The sequence below is a fragment of the Phyllobates terribilis genome, unplaced genomic scaffold (assembly GCF_046119375.1).
Source record: "Phyllobates terribilis strain yellow unplaced genomic scaffold, ASM4611937v1 Scaffold_1__5_contigs__length_1240528914, whole genome shotgun sequence".
NCBI classification, from domain to species: Eukaryota; Metazoa; Chordata; class Amphibia; order Anura; family Dendrobatidae; genus Phyllobates; species Phyllobates terribilis.
The window spans coordinates 729,806,489-729,821,621 of NW_027362761.1; the positions used below are offsets into that span (position 1 = coordinate 729,806,489).

The following is a 15,133-nucleotide window of genomic DNA, read 5'->3' on the forward strand; positions in this document are numbered from 1 at the left end:
TCTCTTGCTCCCTTCAGGAGCAGCACCCAGACAGGGCTGCTGCTCCCTGTCACTACTCTTCTCCTCTTCTTCTGTCTGACTGAACTGAACTCCTAAGATGGTGCCCACCTTTTATACTCCCTCTGACACCCGAGCCCAGGTGACTAGCCACCAATGGGCTCCTTCCTATGCCCAGAGTCCCTCCCCTCTCTGCTCCTGCACCACTGGGATATTCCTCCCCCCCTCCCACTCCAGCCAGGGACAGACGCTGTCGTACCTGCACATCTATCTGGTGGGAGTACCGTTGATCTGTCCCCCGGAAATGGGATGTATGTGGTGCATGCAGCTAACTGAGTTCTAGTCCACACTCCATCCTTACCCGGGAGTGGAATACCACACCTCTGGTTCGAGGTGCAATACCCCTGTAGCAGCCGAGCCCTCGGGGTGCTACATTCCCCCCTGGTAAACCACAGCACGTCCTCGGGCTGAAATAGTGTAAAAACAATTTTTAAAGTGTACGTACACATAAAACACATCAACTTTCATCCATCCCTTTATGGGAGGTTTTCTCAACAGCTGGCTAATGCCACCGGAACTCTTTTACAAAAACACTATGTAAAACTTTGGCATCATATCAAATTTCACATTAAGGCATTCTCAAATAAAACATTCTTGAATTCTCGGGTTCTTGGGATCTTGGGATCTGGCCGCTCTCAGTCTTCGGCCAGGTAGAGGGAAGGGATGACCGCTCTCAGTCCTCGGTCAGGTTAGGGATTAGGGCAAAAATAGGCAACAGTTCTCTTTCTGTCCCAACGGGGACCACACTCTTAGTGGAAACAGTCCCACAACAGTCCTTATACCCGGTCGGGTAACTATTTACATCTCCTCTTTTACCGTTTACGATTAACGGTGTGCTCCACACGCTCCTTTCTCTTCCTCAGGTTCAGACCCGTCCGGGCCCTCTTTCTCCTCCTCCTCCTGGTACGATTGCTCCTCTTCTTCCTTGACCCGGTGGACATGAAGGGCGTACCACCCCTTCACTCCCTTATGCCTGGTATAGGTGACGGTATCTCCAGGCACCAGGTCCCGTCCACTGTGCCCCTCCGGTAGGTGGGACTCTACGTCGCTCCTGTTTACAAACACCTGGCTTATGGTCTTCGGGTCTTGGATGATGCCCCAGCCACATGCCATGTGAAACTTAACAACAGTCCCGGTGACTCGGGGACCGTGAGCTGTACGGGGGGGTCCTGGCGGGTCCTTGTCTTCTGCTCCACGTTTTTAATGTGGAGCCACTCCTCCTTCACTTTCCTCTCTCTCCGCTCCCGCTCAAACGTTGCCAGTTGTTGGCGGCAGGTCTCATAGCGCCGGGCGGCGCCCGCCCGGGTCTCCTGAGTGAACCCCATCAGGTCTTCTCCAGTGGGGTCCCCCTCGAATTGGGCGTCCTCCAGCGGGGTGAAGAGAGGTCCACGGGCTCCGGAGCTGGGATTAGCGGTTCATCTGGGGCCCTTGCTCCTACTGGATGACTCTTCCTGGAGCGGGGGTTGGTGTACTCAGGCGGCCAGACGAATGGTGTCCCATCCGGGCAGGTGTGCTGCTCATACAGGTCTTTCCCCAATGATGGCACGAGTGGGGCCCCGGCTGGGGTGCAGCGCCCGCGGGCACTCGGCCTTTTAACCAGGCCGGTGACTTTCTGATCGTGCCCGGTGTTGGGGAGCACGGTTCAGGGCGAGGCTCCGCTGCAGAGCTTGCTGCTGGAGGGCTGACTACTGGTGGTGGAGGTACGGTGGGCGGTGCGGCACCCAGAGCTTCGGGTCCCGCGGCGGGAGGTAGGGGCAGGTCCGCGGCCTCAGGGCCCGGAGTAACGGCGTTCCCCTTACTTGTCGTTGCGGCCTCCCCCGCGGCGTCGTCCCCGGCCTCCGGTCCGCTTCTGCTGCCTCACGGGATCGACGCGGTGCTGGATGGTGGCTGCACCTCCGGTTGGCAGGTCAGCGTGCGCCGGGTCAACTCCTCCTTCCACCCGGCGAGCACGTCTCGTTGCGCCCAGATCATCCTCCTGTTCAGCTCTTCCAGCGCGGCCTGCGTGTACTCCGGTTCTTCCTTCTGGAGCACCGCTAGCAGCTCTGCAATCTGGTATGGCGGCTGTGGCGGTGAAGCTCTCCTCCGTATCCGACATCCCCCTCCCCCCTAGTGGACCGTGGCCTACCTGGCGATGATCCTCTTCCGTAGGCCGCGGCTCCGCAGTGGATCGTCAGGGTTGAGAACCTTCCGTCGCGCTCCTGTGACGTCGGCGTCACTGGGCTCCTTCCAGGACCTTACGCAACGTCCGGACGTGAGGCGGGGCTTCAGTTCTCGCGGGCTTTCGGAGTCCACACCCCTCTTCTTCCCGCGTGGCGTCCTCAAGATGGCGCCCAATGGCGGGAAAACTCCACGGATGGCGGGAAGAAGGCAGAAGATGGCGTCGGATGGCGGGAATCGGCTCCGGATGGCGGGAAACGACTCCGGACGGCGGGAAACTTCACCACAGGTAAGTAAAAAGTCTCTTTTTCAGGCACGCAGTACCCGGTGGTTACGGGCACGAGATCCTGCCGACTACGCCAAAGTTGACGCGCCCCCTGGGCCAGTGCTGTAGTGCGGCGCACGTGTGCGCGGGGGAATGCCCGGAGCTGGATCCGATGGGGGTAGTAGTCTCCGAGTGGCGGGGACCCGGTCCGTGCCCAGGGTGGTCAAACTAAGTGTGTGGCAGTCTTTGTAGATGTTGTTTAAGTGTCGACTACGCCACCCGTTGATTTGCGGTCGCAAGGCCGCCGCTGCAGAACAGTCCGCTGAGGCCGGTGGTATGTGTGCAGCAATGGTGGTATAACCCCCAACGGGAGAGGTATGGCCTCAGGGCAGCTGGTGCGGGTGAAGGGAGTGATAGAAAGGGCGTCCCGGTACCTTTAGTGCTGGTAGTGCGATGGAACACAGAGACTGATTGCAGTTTTCAATGCTTTACTCACAGATGTTATCAGTGTCAGTCCTGCAGGTGATGACGACCCGAGCCGTGCTGCGTCCACCAGGTACGGGGCTCGACCAACCCCCAGGCAGTTCCAGAGTGTGACCTTGAACTCCTTTCTCCGTTCCTTTCTCTGGCCGTCCCCACTAGGGACCCACCCATGTCCAGCTTCCTCGGGCCTTCTGGTGGCGAAACCCATCTCCGGTTTCCCTGACCCTATGTGGCGTGCCTTCGTGGTGAGTGTAGTGAGTGGTCGCGCCAAGACGTGGCCACGACCTCCGGTTCCTGGCTGAGGATAAGTGGCCTCCACCAGTTCGGGATCCGGTACCCTGATCTGCCAACCCTTCACCCGCTGACTCCTAGCGTGTTCGGGTTCCCTCTTCCTTCATGTCTCTGGGCCTTTCTCCAGGTTCCATTCCTTCCTTGTTCCTTGTTCCTTTCCTCTTGTCTTTCTCTCTCTTGCTCCCTTCAGGAGCAGCACCCAGACAGGGCTGCTGCTCCCTGTCACTACTCTTCTCCTCTTCTTCTGTCTGACTGAACTGAACTCCTAAGATGGTGCCCACCTTTTATACTCCCTCTGACACCCGAGCCCAGGTGACTAGCCACCAATGGGCTCCTTCCTATGCCCAGAGTCCCTCCCCTCTCTGCTCCTGCACCACTGGGATATTCCTCCCCCCCCTCCCACTCCAGCCAGGGACAGACGCTGTCGTACCTGCACATCTATCTGGTGGGAGTACCGTTGATCTGTCCCCCGGAAATGGGATGTATGTGGTGCATGCAGCTAACTGAGTTCTAGTCCACACTCCATCCTTACCCGGGAGTGGAATACCACACCTCTGGTTCGAGGTGCAATACCCCTGTAGCAGCCGAGCCCTCGGGGTGCTACATTATAGTCCGAAAAATACGGTATATTTTTTGATCATGTGACAGGTCCTTTTAAAGTACTATGCCCCCAGCTAACAAGATCAGCACTTCATATAATACATACCAATCAAACTAGGTTATACTTTCTTCTTATTAACCTCATCACAGTTCTTGACATGTTGGTTATGAAATATTTAAAAACTTCACACATCTTCTAACTTTATTTATTTGTATAAATATTTTACTGGAAACAAGACATTGCATATGCATTTCAGAAAGAAAAATCACCTAATATGAAATGATTCATTTTCTGTGAAATTGCGTAGTAGAGCAATTATTTTTAAAACTCAAGGGAGGTATCTGATATTTTATTTCACTGAGGCCCCTACATGTCATATTTTGTCCAGTTTAAGTGTTAATTTCTTGATGTGACAAACTATGTATGAAAACAGGATGCTACAGGATACATGTATTTACCTGATCTTGTTATCTCACAGGAAAGAAAAGCATGTCTGTCTGTCAATAAAATTATACACACATCTCCAGAATATACTAAATAAGTTGTAAACTGGGACTTTGGCTTCACTGATACTTATGTAAACGGCAATGGTGAATATTAGTATTGCAAACAACGGTAACTTGCATTAAAACCTGAACAAAGCATATCCAATAAGCGAAGAAGCTTTATTAAAGCTGGCTAGATTACCTTCTCTATGTTATATGCTATATAATATAAGCAGTTTTTACAAGGAGGGTGGTTGACAATGCTATAACTAATTAATGACTGATTCATGAGTGTATTTCCGACGTAAGGAAGTGGTAAGTGTTGGATATAATGATACAATTGAGGGACGGGAATTCAGGCTTGGGTAAATTCTTTTTAAAACTGCTCTTCTAAATAGGATATAAACCCAGGGATCCAATATCTGATTCCACGTTGCCACTCGAAGGAATATTAGAAGCAGTTTCTCTGTAGCTCTAGGAATTTCTCCATTCATAAGTTCATCATTGGGTTGCTGAAGAACTGTTTGCACTATGAAAATCTGAAAAATGTAAAAGGTAAAGAAAGAGTTAAAATCTGCTAACAAATATTACATGTATAACAATTATTTGCTGTGCACCAGACCCATGTCCCAGGGACAATGTAACCTACAAAAGCCAATTCATTAAGGCTGGCATTGTGCACGCAAGTATTAATGAAGAGCTCGCTGGAGTAGGATGCACCAAATTATTCAAGGACTAGAATACCATTTCTAGTGTAAAAAACATCTGCACTTTTGCAGAATTTTGCAGACCGGCATAGCCATGTCCCATCCTGCCTCGGCTTCTCCACAGTTCGACCATTTTGGTGGAGCTGCTTGAAACTGGTGAAAAAGACACAACACTTTTGCGTTACAAATTTTGCATCTTCTCCGTATTGTGGCATAAAAGCTTCGATGAATCACCCTCTAATATTCTGAGAAAATAGAAGCATCTATTGGAAATATCTCTGAGCAATTCTTGTTGCCAGTAATGGTCACTTTCTACTTATACAAGTCTTACTTTGAGTTCAGACATAAGTGTTTCTTGATCCGACTGCGAGTCTCCTGACCGGAAATAACAGCATCATACATGTCTATGAGTCAGTTTGCTCAGGTCAGGAGACTTGCAGTCAATCTTGGCATTGTCATCCATATACTCCTACATATAACATGATTACATATCCTTTGAAAGGAATATGAAAAGAAATGTTTGCAAATGGAGCTAAATTTCAAAGTTTTTTTTATAGCGCTAATAAAATTAATTGTAAAATGTATGCTGTTTTCATTGTACACAATATTATCTTTACAATTAAAGAAATATTTGTAAAGTTTGAAGTTGAAAAACTTCTTTAACTCAAGACTTCAAAAACAGACTATTTTAATAGAGTTGTACTGCTTAACTAAAATAAGTTGTGGAGTATTTACTTTCTTGTTATCAAGTTTTTGCTGCACTTAGATGCCAGAACATTTGCTGTCTATATATGGATAGAAGGCTTCCTTCTCACGTCTGGTATTTATTGCTGGAATAACTACAAAGAAATCCATCTGGATCTGTAACACGTATAGACAGTAGACATCATAAATCCAAACTAGTGTTAGTAATCATATTCAGTCAAGTGAGAAAGTAAGGAAAGATGCATCCAGATGCTTGATGAAAGTCTATTGAAAAATGTCTGAATACACAGCCTTTATGTAGTGTTTCAGGGGCCTGATTTCTCACTAAGTTTTTGAAAAAATTATTTAAAACTAAAATGCTGTAAGGCTATGTGCCCCCGATGCAGAAATACTCCGGATTTTTCCTGAACGTTTCTGCATCTCCCTGGCAGAAAAAACGCATGCGGATTGTACATGCGGATCCTCCAGACCTGGGTACCATAGAAAACTGTAAAAAAAAGAATAAAATAAAAAATAAATGTTATACTTACCTTCTGACGGCCCCCGGTGTGCTCGTCCTCTCATGCCGGCAGATCGTGATGGACTGGAGGACCTGCGCTGACGTCATAGTCATGTGACGGGTCGCGCGACCCTGACGTCGGCAGGTCCTTCAGTGTACCGCGATGTGCCGGCAGCCGGGACGGTGAAGCAAGACTGCGGGGGCCATCGGAAGGTAAGTATAGATTTTTTTTTTATTTTTAAACATTCTTTCGGTCACACTATATAAATCCATGCCGGTTGCATGGATTTACAGTTATATGAAAAAGTTTGGGCTCCCCTATTAATCTTTAAGCTTAATGTTTTATAAAAATTGGTGTTTTTGCAACAGCTATTTCAGTTTGATATATGTAATAACTGTTGGACACAGTAATGTTTCTGCTTTGAAATGAGGTTTATTGTACTAACAGAAAATGTGCAATCTGCATTCAAACAAAATTTGACAGGTGCATAAGTATGGGCACCCTTATAATTTTCTTGTTTTAAATACTCCTACCTACTTTTTACTGACTTACTAAAGCACTTTTTTTGGTTTTGTAACCTCATTGAGCTTTGAACTTCATAGCCAGGTGTATGCAATCCTGAGAAAAGCTACTTAAAGTGGCCACTTGCAAGTTGTTCTCCTGTTTGAATCTCCTCTGAAGAGTGGCATCATGGGCTCCTCAAAACAACTGTTGCAAAAACACCAATTTTTATAAAACATTAAGCTTAAGATTAATAGGGGTGCCCAAACTTTTTCATATAACTGTATATAGTGTGACCAAGTTGACAAGCACTTTCCAAGTGATGCTAAAATCGCTTGGAAAGCACTTGTCAACCCGCATGTGGAAATGCAAGTGAAGAACGCTTCACATCCGCATGTCCCTGGCAGGAAAACGCATGTACAATCCGCATGTACAATCCGCATGTACAAACCGCATGCGTTTTTTCTGCCAAGGAGATGCAGAAACGCTCAGGAAAAATCTGGAGCATTTCTGCATCGTGGGCACATAGCCTAAAGCACAAAACTGTCTTAAAAAACCTCCTCAAAGTGATTAATGCTGCCCGGACTATGAAAAGCATGAATCCAAGTCCAGCTCCATCATATCAAGCTGGTAGGCTTTACTCTGAAATGCTGTGATATTTCAGTAACATACATTTAAAAGGACCCTGGCAATTTCACCTCTGCCCCCTCATCCTTTTCACCTCTGCCCCCTCATCCTTTTCACCTCTGCTCCCTCTCCCTTTTCACCTTTGCTCCCTCTCCCTTTTCACCTCTGCTCCCTCTCCCTTTTCACCTTTGCTCCCTCTCCCTTTTCACCTCTGCTCCCTCTCCCTCTTATCACCTCTGCCCCCTCTCTCTTTGAGTAACAGGTTTCTCCTTATATCCACCTGTAGAAAGAAGGGTAAGAAATAACAAAAATGCAAACACGGAAGGGGTTAAAGGGAATCTGTCAGCAGGTTATTATGAGGACAGCATGTACCACTTATCAGCGATGTGTCACTTATCAGGTTGTGTGCTGTTGTTTACTTACACTCAAGGTTTTATCACTGAGAGATTATTACTGCCAGGTGCATGTGACTGCTAGCCCGACTATGCGCCCTTTTTTGATAAGCAGCTCACTGTCAACAGAACATATACATAGAAAGCCTCGTGTGGGCGAGGTCAGCTTTTTCAGCTCTGCTGCATTTTACATCTAAAAACTTAGATTACTGGGTGCAGCGGTTCTGACACAATCAAATTGATACATCAATGGATTCAGGGTCTCTTTGCCTACTTCAGGCTGCGCTCAGATGATGTAGCAAAAAACTGGTGACAGATTCCCTTTAAAAGGGGTTGGCGACATCATGTTTATTTTAACGGGTTAGGGACAAGATTTTGTTGCACTGAATAGTACATGAGTATTACAGGTTCTCCTCCCACACTTGTCAGTGCAGCCTTTCTCATCGACTTTCCTTACAGTGCTCCTGTTCTCAAAATAGCACTTTACGGAGAGACAAATAACCTACATGTTGATCAGCCTCCTACAATGAAAAATGGCTTTTTCATTTGTTTTTAAATTGGCATAGGCCATGGACAGGTCTGGTCACATGCTCCTCCACCAGCAGCAATTTTGAGAGCCGAACCCTTTGTGCAGTGTGAGAGGAAGGTTACACTGACAAATGCAGGATAAAAACCTATAATACTTCTATATTGGGAAGTGCCACAAAATCATGTCCCCAACACATTAGTCAAAATAAAGAGACTGTTGCCAATCCATTTAACCCCTTTACCTCCAAAGGCTGTTTGCACATTAATGACAAAGCCAATTTTTACAATTCTGACCACTGTCACTTTATGAGGTAATTACTCTGGAACGCTTCAATGGATCCCCCTGATTCTGAGATTGTTTTTACGTGACATATTGTACTTCATGATAGTGGTAACATTTCTTCAACTTGCGTTACTTTGTGAAAAAATCGGAAATTTGGCGAAAATTTTGAAACTTTTGCAATTTTCAAACTTTGAATTTTCATGCCCTTAAATCAGAGAGATATGTCACACAAAATAGTTAAAGAAGTTGGCCACAACTTTTTATTATGCCCCCAATGTATCCCCCCGGGGCCCATAAGTATATTTGTAAATACCTTCTACTGCAGGTTCTGCCTGTGAGCGGCGCTATCGTAGGCTGCTCACAGGCATCACTTGACCCCGTGCTGACGTCACGAAACCGCCCGCTTTCCCGATGAATGGGGAGAGGGAGAGCGCACAGTGGATGCTGGGTATAATTCACGGGGATAACCCCGCCCACAGCCTGGCATCCACCGTGGAACGTGGAAGAGTGACCCTCAGCTGCAGCCTGGACTTGTCGTGATGTCAGCGGATGTCAGCGCCGGCCGGGGGTCACGTGATGCCTGTGAGCGGCCACCGATAGCGCCGCTCCCAGGTAGTAACTGCAATAGAAGGTATTTACAAAAACACTTATGGGCCCTGAGGGGATACATTGGGGAGGGGATAATAACTAGTGGATAACCCCTTTAATAAATAACATTTCCCACATGTCTAATTTACATCAGCACAATTTTGGAACCAATTTTTTTTTTATTAGCAAGTTATAAGGGTTAAAAGTTGACCAGCGATTTCTCATCTTTCCAACAAAATTTACAAATCCATTTTGTTTAGGGACCACATCATATTTGAAGTGACTTTGAGGGGCCTTTATGACAGAAAATACCCAAAAGTGACAGCATTCAAAAAACTGCACCCCTCAAGGTGCTCAAAACCACATTCAAGAAGTTTATTAACCCTTCAGGTGCTTCACAGGAATTTTTGGAATGTGAAAGAAAACAATGAATATTTCACTAAAATTTTACTTTAGACCCAATTTTTTTTATTTTTGCAAGGTTAACAGGAAAAAACAAAAAGCAAAAATTAGTTGTGCAACTTCTTCTGAGCATGCCAATACCCCATATATGGGGGAAAAACTCGGAAGGAAAGGAGCGCTATTTGCCTTTTTGAATGTAAAATTTGCTTGAATAATTAGCAGACACCATGTTGCGTTTGGGGAGCCCCTGATGTGCCTAAATAGAGGAAACCCCCCCACAAGTGACACCATTTTGGAAACTAGACCTCTTAGGGAACTTATCTAGATATGTGGTGAGCACCTTGAACCCCTAGGTGCTTCACAGAAGATAATAACGTAGAGCAGTGAAAATAAAAAAATCTAACGTTTTCCACCAAAATGAACTTTTAGCCCCAAATTTTTTATTTTCACAGGGGTAAGAGGAGATAATGGATCCCAAAAACTGCTGTGCAATTTCACCTGAGTACACCAATACTCCATATGTTGGGAAAATACACTGTTTTGGGCGCACAGCAGGGTTCAGAAGGGAAGGAGCACTATGTGACCTTTTGAAAGCAAAATTGTCTGGAATCCAGAGCGAACGCCATGTCACATTTGGAGAGCCCCTGTTGCGCCTAAACAGTGAAAACCCCCAAAAGTGACCCACAAGTGACCCCATTTTGGAAACTAGACCACTCAAGGATTTTATCAAGGGGTATAGTGAAAATTTTGAACCCAGACACAGAATTTTACAACATTAAGTCATCATATTGAATAAGCTGTCATTAGTCTTGAGCACAAGTGCTCGCTACTTGAGTTTGCATCAGGTACTTGGGTATGCAAACTCAGGTACTCGAGTCCCCACCTCACATGTTTCATGGTTGTTAGACACTCACCTCGTGCATGGCAGGCAATCCCGGCAAGGTTTTTTGGTTGTATAACAGCCATGAAACATATGAGGCAGAGACTCGAGCATTTCACTTGAGCACCAGCGATACTCGGTGCATACCCAAGCACCTGATGCAAACTCAAGTAGCGAGCATTTGCGCTCAACACTAGTCACCATATCAACCTAATTTTTTTCTTTAATTTTGAAAAAATCCCAACGCCAACACAACCCTAACCCCAACCCTAGCACAACCCTAACCTTAGCACAGCCCTAATGTTACACGCACGCCGCTGGGTTCAGATAGGGGCGAGACAGGTTACATGAATTCTTTGGAATCCTGGAGAACCGTTACTCAGGGCGACCATAGACCATGTGCTGCAGCTTCTCTCAGGCACACAGGGGTATTGACCCTCAGGCACAGACACGCAGGTTGTTTCACTTGCTGATTAGACACACTTGACAAGAGTCCTCATAAACGGTAGAACAATAGCATTTAATAAGAAGCCGCACAGCCAGTGCAACTTAAGTCTTAGGAGCAATAGGCTCCAGTGACAAACAGTACAGCAGTTCGCAGTCTTCCCAGTAGTACAGGGCAGTACAGTTCTAATGCAAAGGCACATTAATGAACACAGCATTCTTTACAGCACAGTGAGATGGAGGAGGGGGGCAGGGTTTGCTGAGGGAGATGATCCCTGTGACACAATTTCTTCCAGTCCTTATCTTTCTGCCTGACAATACTCTGCACTGTTAGTTCAGGAACTCTACCTGACGTGTTCTTAGCTTCACTCCTGACTTGAATCCTTTTCACTTGCAGGGGCGCTTCTGTGAGATACAGAACACACACACCACCTTTCTCTTCGGCTCAAGCCAGACAGTAAACAACTTCCCCACAATCCCCCTGGGGCTCTGCTAAAACACTCCCATTCTCCTGTGACTGTGTTAACCCCTCTAGTTGCTGGATGCTTCTGGAGCACAACACTTCCTGTCTCATGTGCTTGTGTTACTTCTAATAGTTGCTGAATGCTTTTAAAGCAACAGCACTACTTCTGCATTTCACACTAACCCTAGCACAACCCTAACCCTAGCACAACCCTAACCATAGCACAACCCTAACCCTACAGTTTATCTTTTACATTGTTCCTCGTGCGGTATAAGTGATTACAGTATATTTTTATTTTTTTGGATTTTTTTTTTTTTTTACAATTTTTTTTTCACTTTCTGATGTTTTTACACTTTGTCCCACTATGGGACTTTCATTTTTGCAGGCTGATTGCTTGCATAGCATAGAGATGCAGCAGCAGCATCTCTAAGATATGCAGGCAGTCAGCTTGCAGACACAAGTTACTTTGATCGTGCACTGCGCATGATCAAGGTAACTTCCTGCTGCCTGGTGACCCCGATGTCATCATGACAACATCGGGTCACCATGTCAACGATCTGGAACCCGCACACATAGCGCAGGGTCCTGATTCAAGGTAACAGGGTCTCTCTTACCTCTGATTGCTCCCAGAATTCTGTGATTGACTTCTATCGCAGCATTTCAGGAGTTAATGTGCCGGGAGAGGTGCGGGACCGCTCCTGGCACATAGCACCGGGTGTCAGCTGTGAGAATCACCCAGCGATCGCTCCGCACAGCTTCTATTTGGACGCAATGGCATTGTGCGTAATAGTACTGTACGTACCTGGTCCATAAGACCCAGGGCACAAGGACAATGTCAGTAAGGGGTTAATAGTTCTTTCCTCACTGAGTCATGCTTTATGCGTCAGAATTTCAACAGAATTCCTACATCGCCAGTAACAAATTTGATTGTTGATTGTTAGGCAACATTGCAGATCTATGAGCAAATTTCCTAAATTCAGACCAGATGTATGATGCAAATGTGACATTATTTATTCTCACACAACGAAAGACTCTTAGCTGGACCAGCTAAGGAATAACACAGAATGCACTATTTTAGCTTTACTGCTGGGAAACAAAGTATGAAATACAGTCTTCGTAAGAATTAAGTACACCCAGGGCCGGCTCCAGGTTTTTCTGGGCCCCGGGCGAAAGAGTCTCAGTGGACCCTTTTAACACATACACGATTCATAATGCACAGATACGGCGGAGAAATATATATATATATAGTACACAGGGCCCAGCCTGCCACCTCATCCTTCACATATGCAGACATGCGCACGCACACACGGTACGCAGACGCAGACACAAGCACACACACGGTACGCACACACACGGTACGCACACACACGGTACGCACACACACGGTACGCACACACACGGTACGCAGACATGCACACACACACGGTACGCAGACATGCACACACACGGTACGCAGACATGCACACACACGGTACGCAGACACACGCACGCACACACGGTACACAGATATGTACACATACAGACAAACACATTTTTACACAAATTCTTAAAGACATATATAAAACAGACAAATATATATACACAGTCATACACACTGACATTCACATACATGCACTCACACAGACCCATTACAAGTATTTTTAATATGGGGATTGGGGAAGCCCCACTCACCTGTCCCCGGTCCAGTGTCCTGTCCAGCAGCTCCTCAGGTATGGGGCAGTGCAGGGCCCCCGGCATGTCACAGACATCATGTCCCTGGACCATCAGAGGGGCCCACTTGCGGTCGGGTCCAGGCCGCCCCCCCCCCATCTGTGCAGGACCTCCGCTCCGACGGTGTTTGATGGCACTCCCCCAGACATGGCTGCGCGCTGTGCGACTGTGTCTGCTAGTAATGACGCGGCAGGGGCAACACACAAGCAAAATTAAAGGTGCAGTGCCGTCGACCCTGCCGTGTCATTACTAGCAGACACAGCCTGACAGCGCGCGGCCATTTCTGGGACTGGGGGAGTGCCGGCAATCAAGCAGCGCCTGCGTCACTGAACAGGTGCCGAAGATGCGGCCATGGCCCCGACAGTGAGTGGGCGGGTGGGTGTGTGGGCCCGGCCCCGACAGTGAGTGGGCGGGTGGGTGTGTGGGCCCGGCCCCGACAGTGAGTGGGCGGGTGGGTGTGTGGGCCCGGCCCCGACAGTGAGTGGGCGGGCGGGTGTGTGAGCCCGGCCCCGACAGTGAGTGGGCGGGCGGGTGTTTGGGCCGGGCCCCGACAGTGAGTGGGCGGGCGGGTGTGTGAGCCCGGCCCCGACAGTGAGTGGGCGGGCGGGTGTTTGGGCCGGGCCCCGACAGTGAGTGAGTGGGCGGCTGGGCCCCTCTGATTTTCGAGGGCCCCGGCACTTGCCCGAGTACGCCGGGTGCTGACGCTGGCCCTGAGTACACCCCCTTTATAATTCCATGATGCTATGTATCAGTGCATGATAAAAAAATACCAAGTCCTTAGAGGGTCTTAAAATTAGGTAAATAACATCATATAAATAACTCTTGACAAATTACAGCATGCCATTATTTATTTCTTTAACATCAAATAGGCCAAAATGCAGCATTCCATAGGAATAAAGAGGGTAAGTAGCAGACAGGTGCTAATGAAATGCCTTTCATTAATTGTTCATCAGTAGTGATGAGCGAGCACTAAAATGCTCGGGTACTTGTTGCTCGGGTCAAGCAAATTGGAATGCTCGAGTGCTCGGTCCGAGCAACGAGCCCAATGTAAGTCTATGGGAAACTCGAGCATTTTTCCGGCGCCCCCCCCCCCCCCCGGTGGTCTACAGAGGGCCTCAAAATTGCCAAAATCGATGGGAACAGTGCTCAAATGACATGGGAACAGCATGGAGAAGACCCTTGGAAGCATCTCTGACTCCCAGGTCACTGTTGTCAACAACGTTGCCAGAGGTATTACGCCACTTTTACGTACTCACAATAAAACATACAAAAATGAAAAATGTTAAGGAACATCTTTTCCAGGGTAATGACTTGTATATAAGGCAAAACAAAAAAACAAAAACAAAAAAATGCTCCTCCACACCTTGGGCTATGTTCACACGTAGCGTTTTTGATGCATTTTTGCACTTTTGTATTGCTTTCAACAGTGACAAATGCATTCACCGGGAAATGTCATGTTAACATTTTACTACCTTATCTGGCCATGTGGTGTGCGACACAGACACGTCCTGTTTCATTTATGAAGATGGGACTCTGAAAGTCACAAAGATTATTCTTAAAGTGCCAGCAGTCGGCTATGCTTTGTTGTTCCCATTATTAAATAGTGAGTTTCCTATACTGTTATTGCGTATGCAGTTAATGCAAGGGCTGCCAAAAATTTAGACGCACCCCAATACCCCTTTGAAGAGACATAGAGGAGGGTCTCAGTAAAAAAAAATGTTTCCATTATAAAGGAGTGGGTCACCTATAGTGGTAATGCCCATGCAGTGACTGCAAGGGCCGCCAAAATTTAGGAAATACCCCAATAACAATTTAAAGACAAATAGAGCTGGGCCATAGTAACGACATGTTCCCATTAGAAAGGAGTGGGTCTCCCATACTGTTATTGCTTATGCAGTGACTGCAACGGCTGCCAAAAATTTGGAGGAACTCCAATGGCCCTTGCAAGAGATGTAGAGGTCGGAGAGCCTCTTGAAAGCAATATTCCCATTATTAGGAAGTTGGTCTCCCAAACTGTTTGCCTATGCAGTAAATGCAATGGCTGCCAAAAATTTGGAGGAACTC

The 15,133-nt window shown here is 47.3% G+C and overlaps 1 protein-coding gene across 2 annotated transcripts in view; it reads right to left on the bottom strand.

The window, feature by feature from the left end:
• Positions 1–15,133, bottom strand: part of TBXA2R (thromboxane A2 receptor) — a 372,552-nt gene that overhangs the window by 2,390 nt on the left and 355,029 nt on the right. Inside the window, exon 3 of one of the 2 annotated variants that reach the window (XR_012323524.1) lies at positions 3,858–4,878. Coding sequence is in view for 1 of the 2 variants with exons in the window: in XM_073686375.1 (XP_073542476.1) it covers positions 4,609–4,878 (270 nt within the window). In the remaining variant the exon portion in view is untranslated. Of the gene's footprint in view, positions 1–3,096; positions 4,879–15,133 lie in introns of those variants that run through there. The other variant, XM_073686375.1, reaches the window with a different exon arrangement.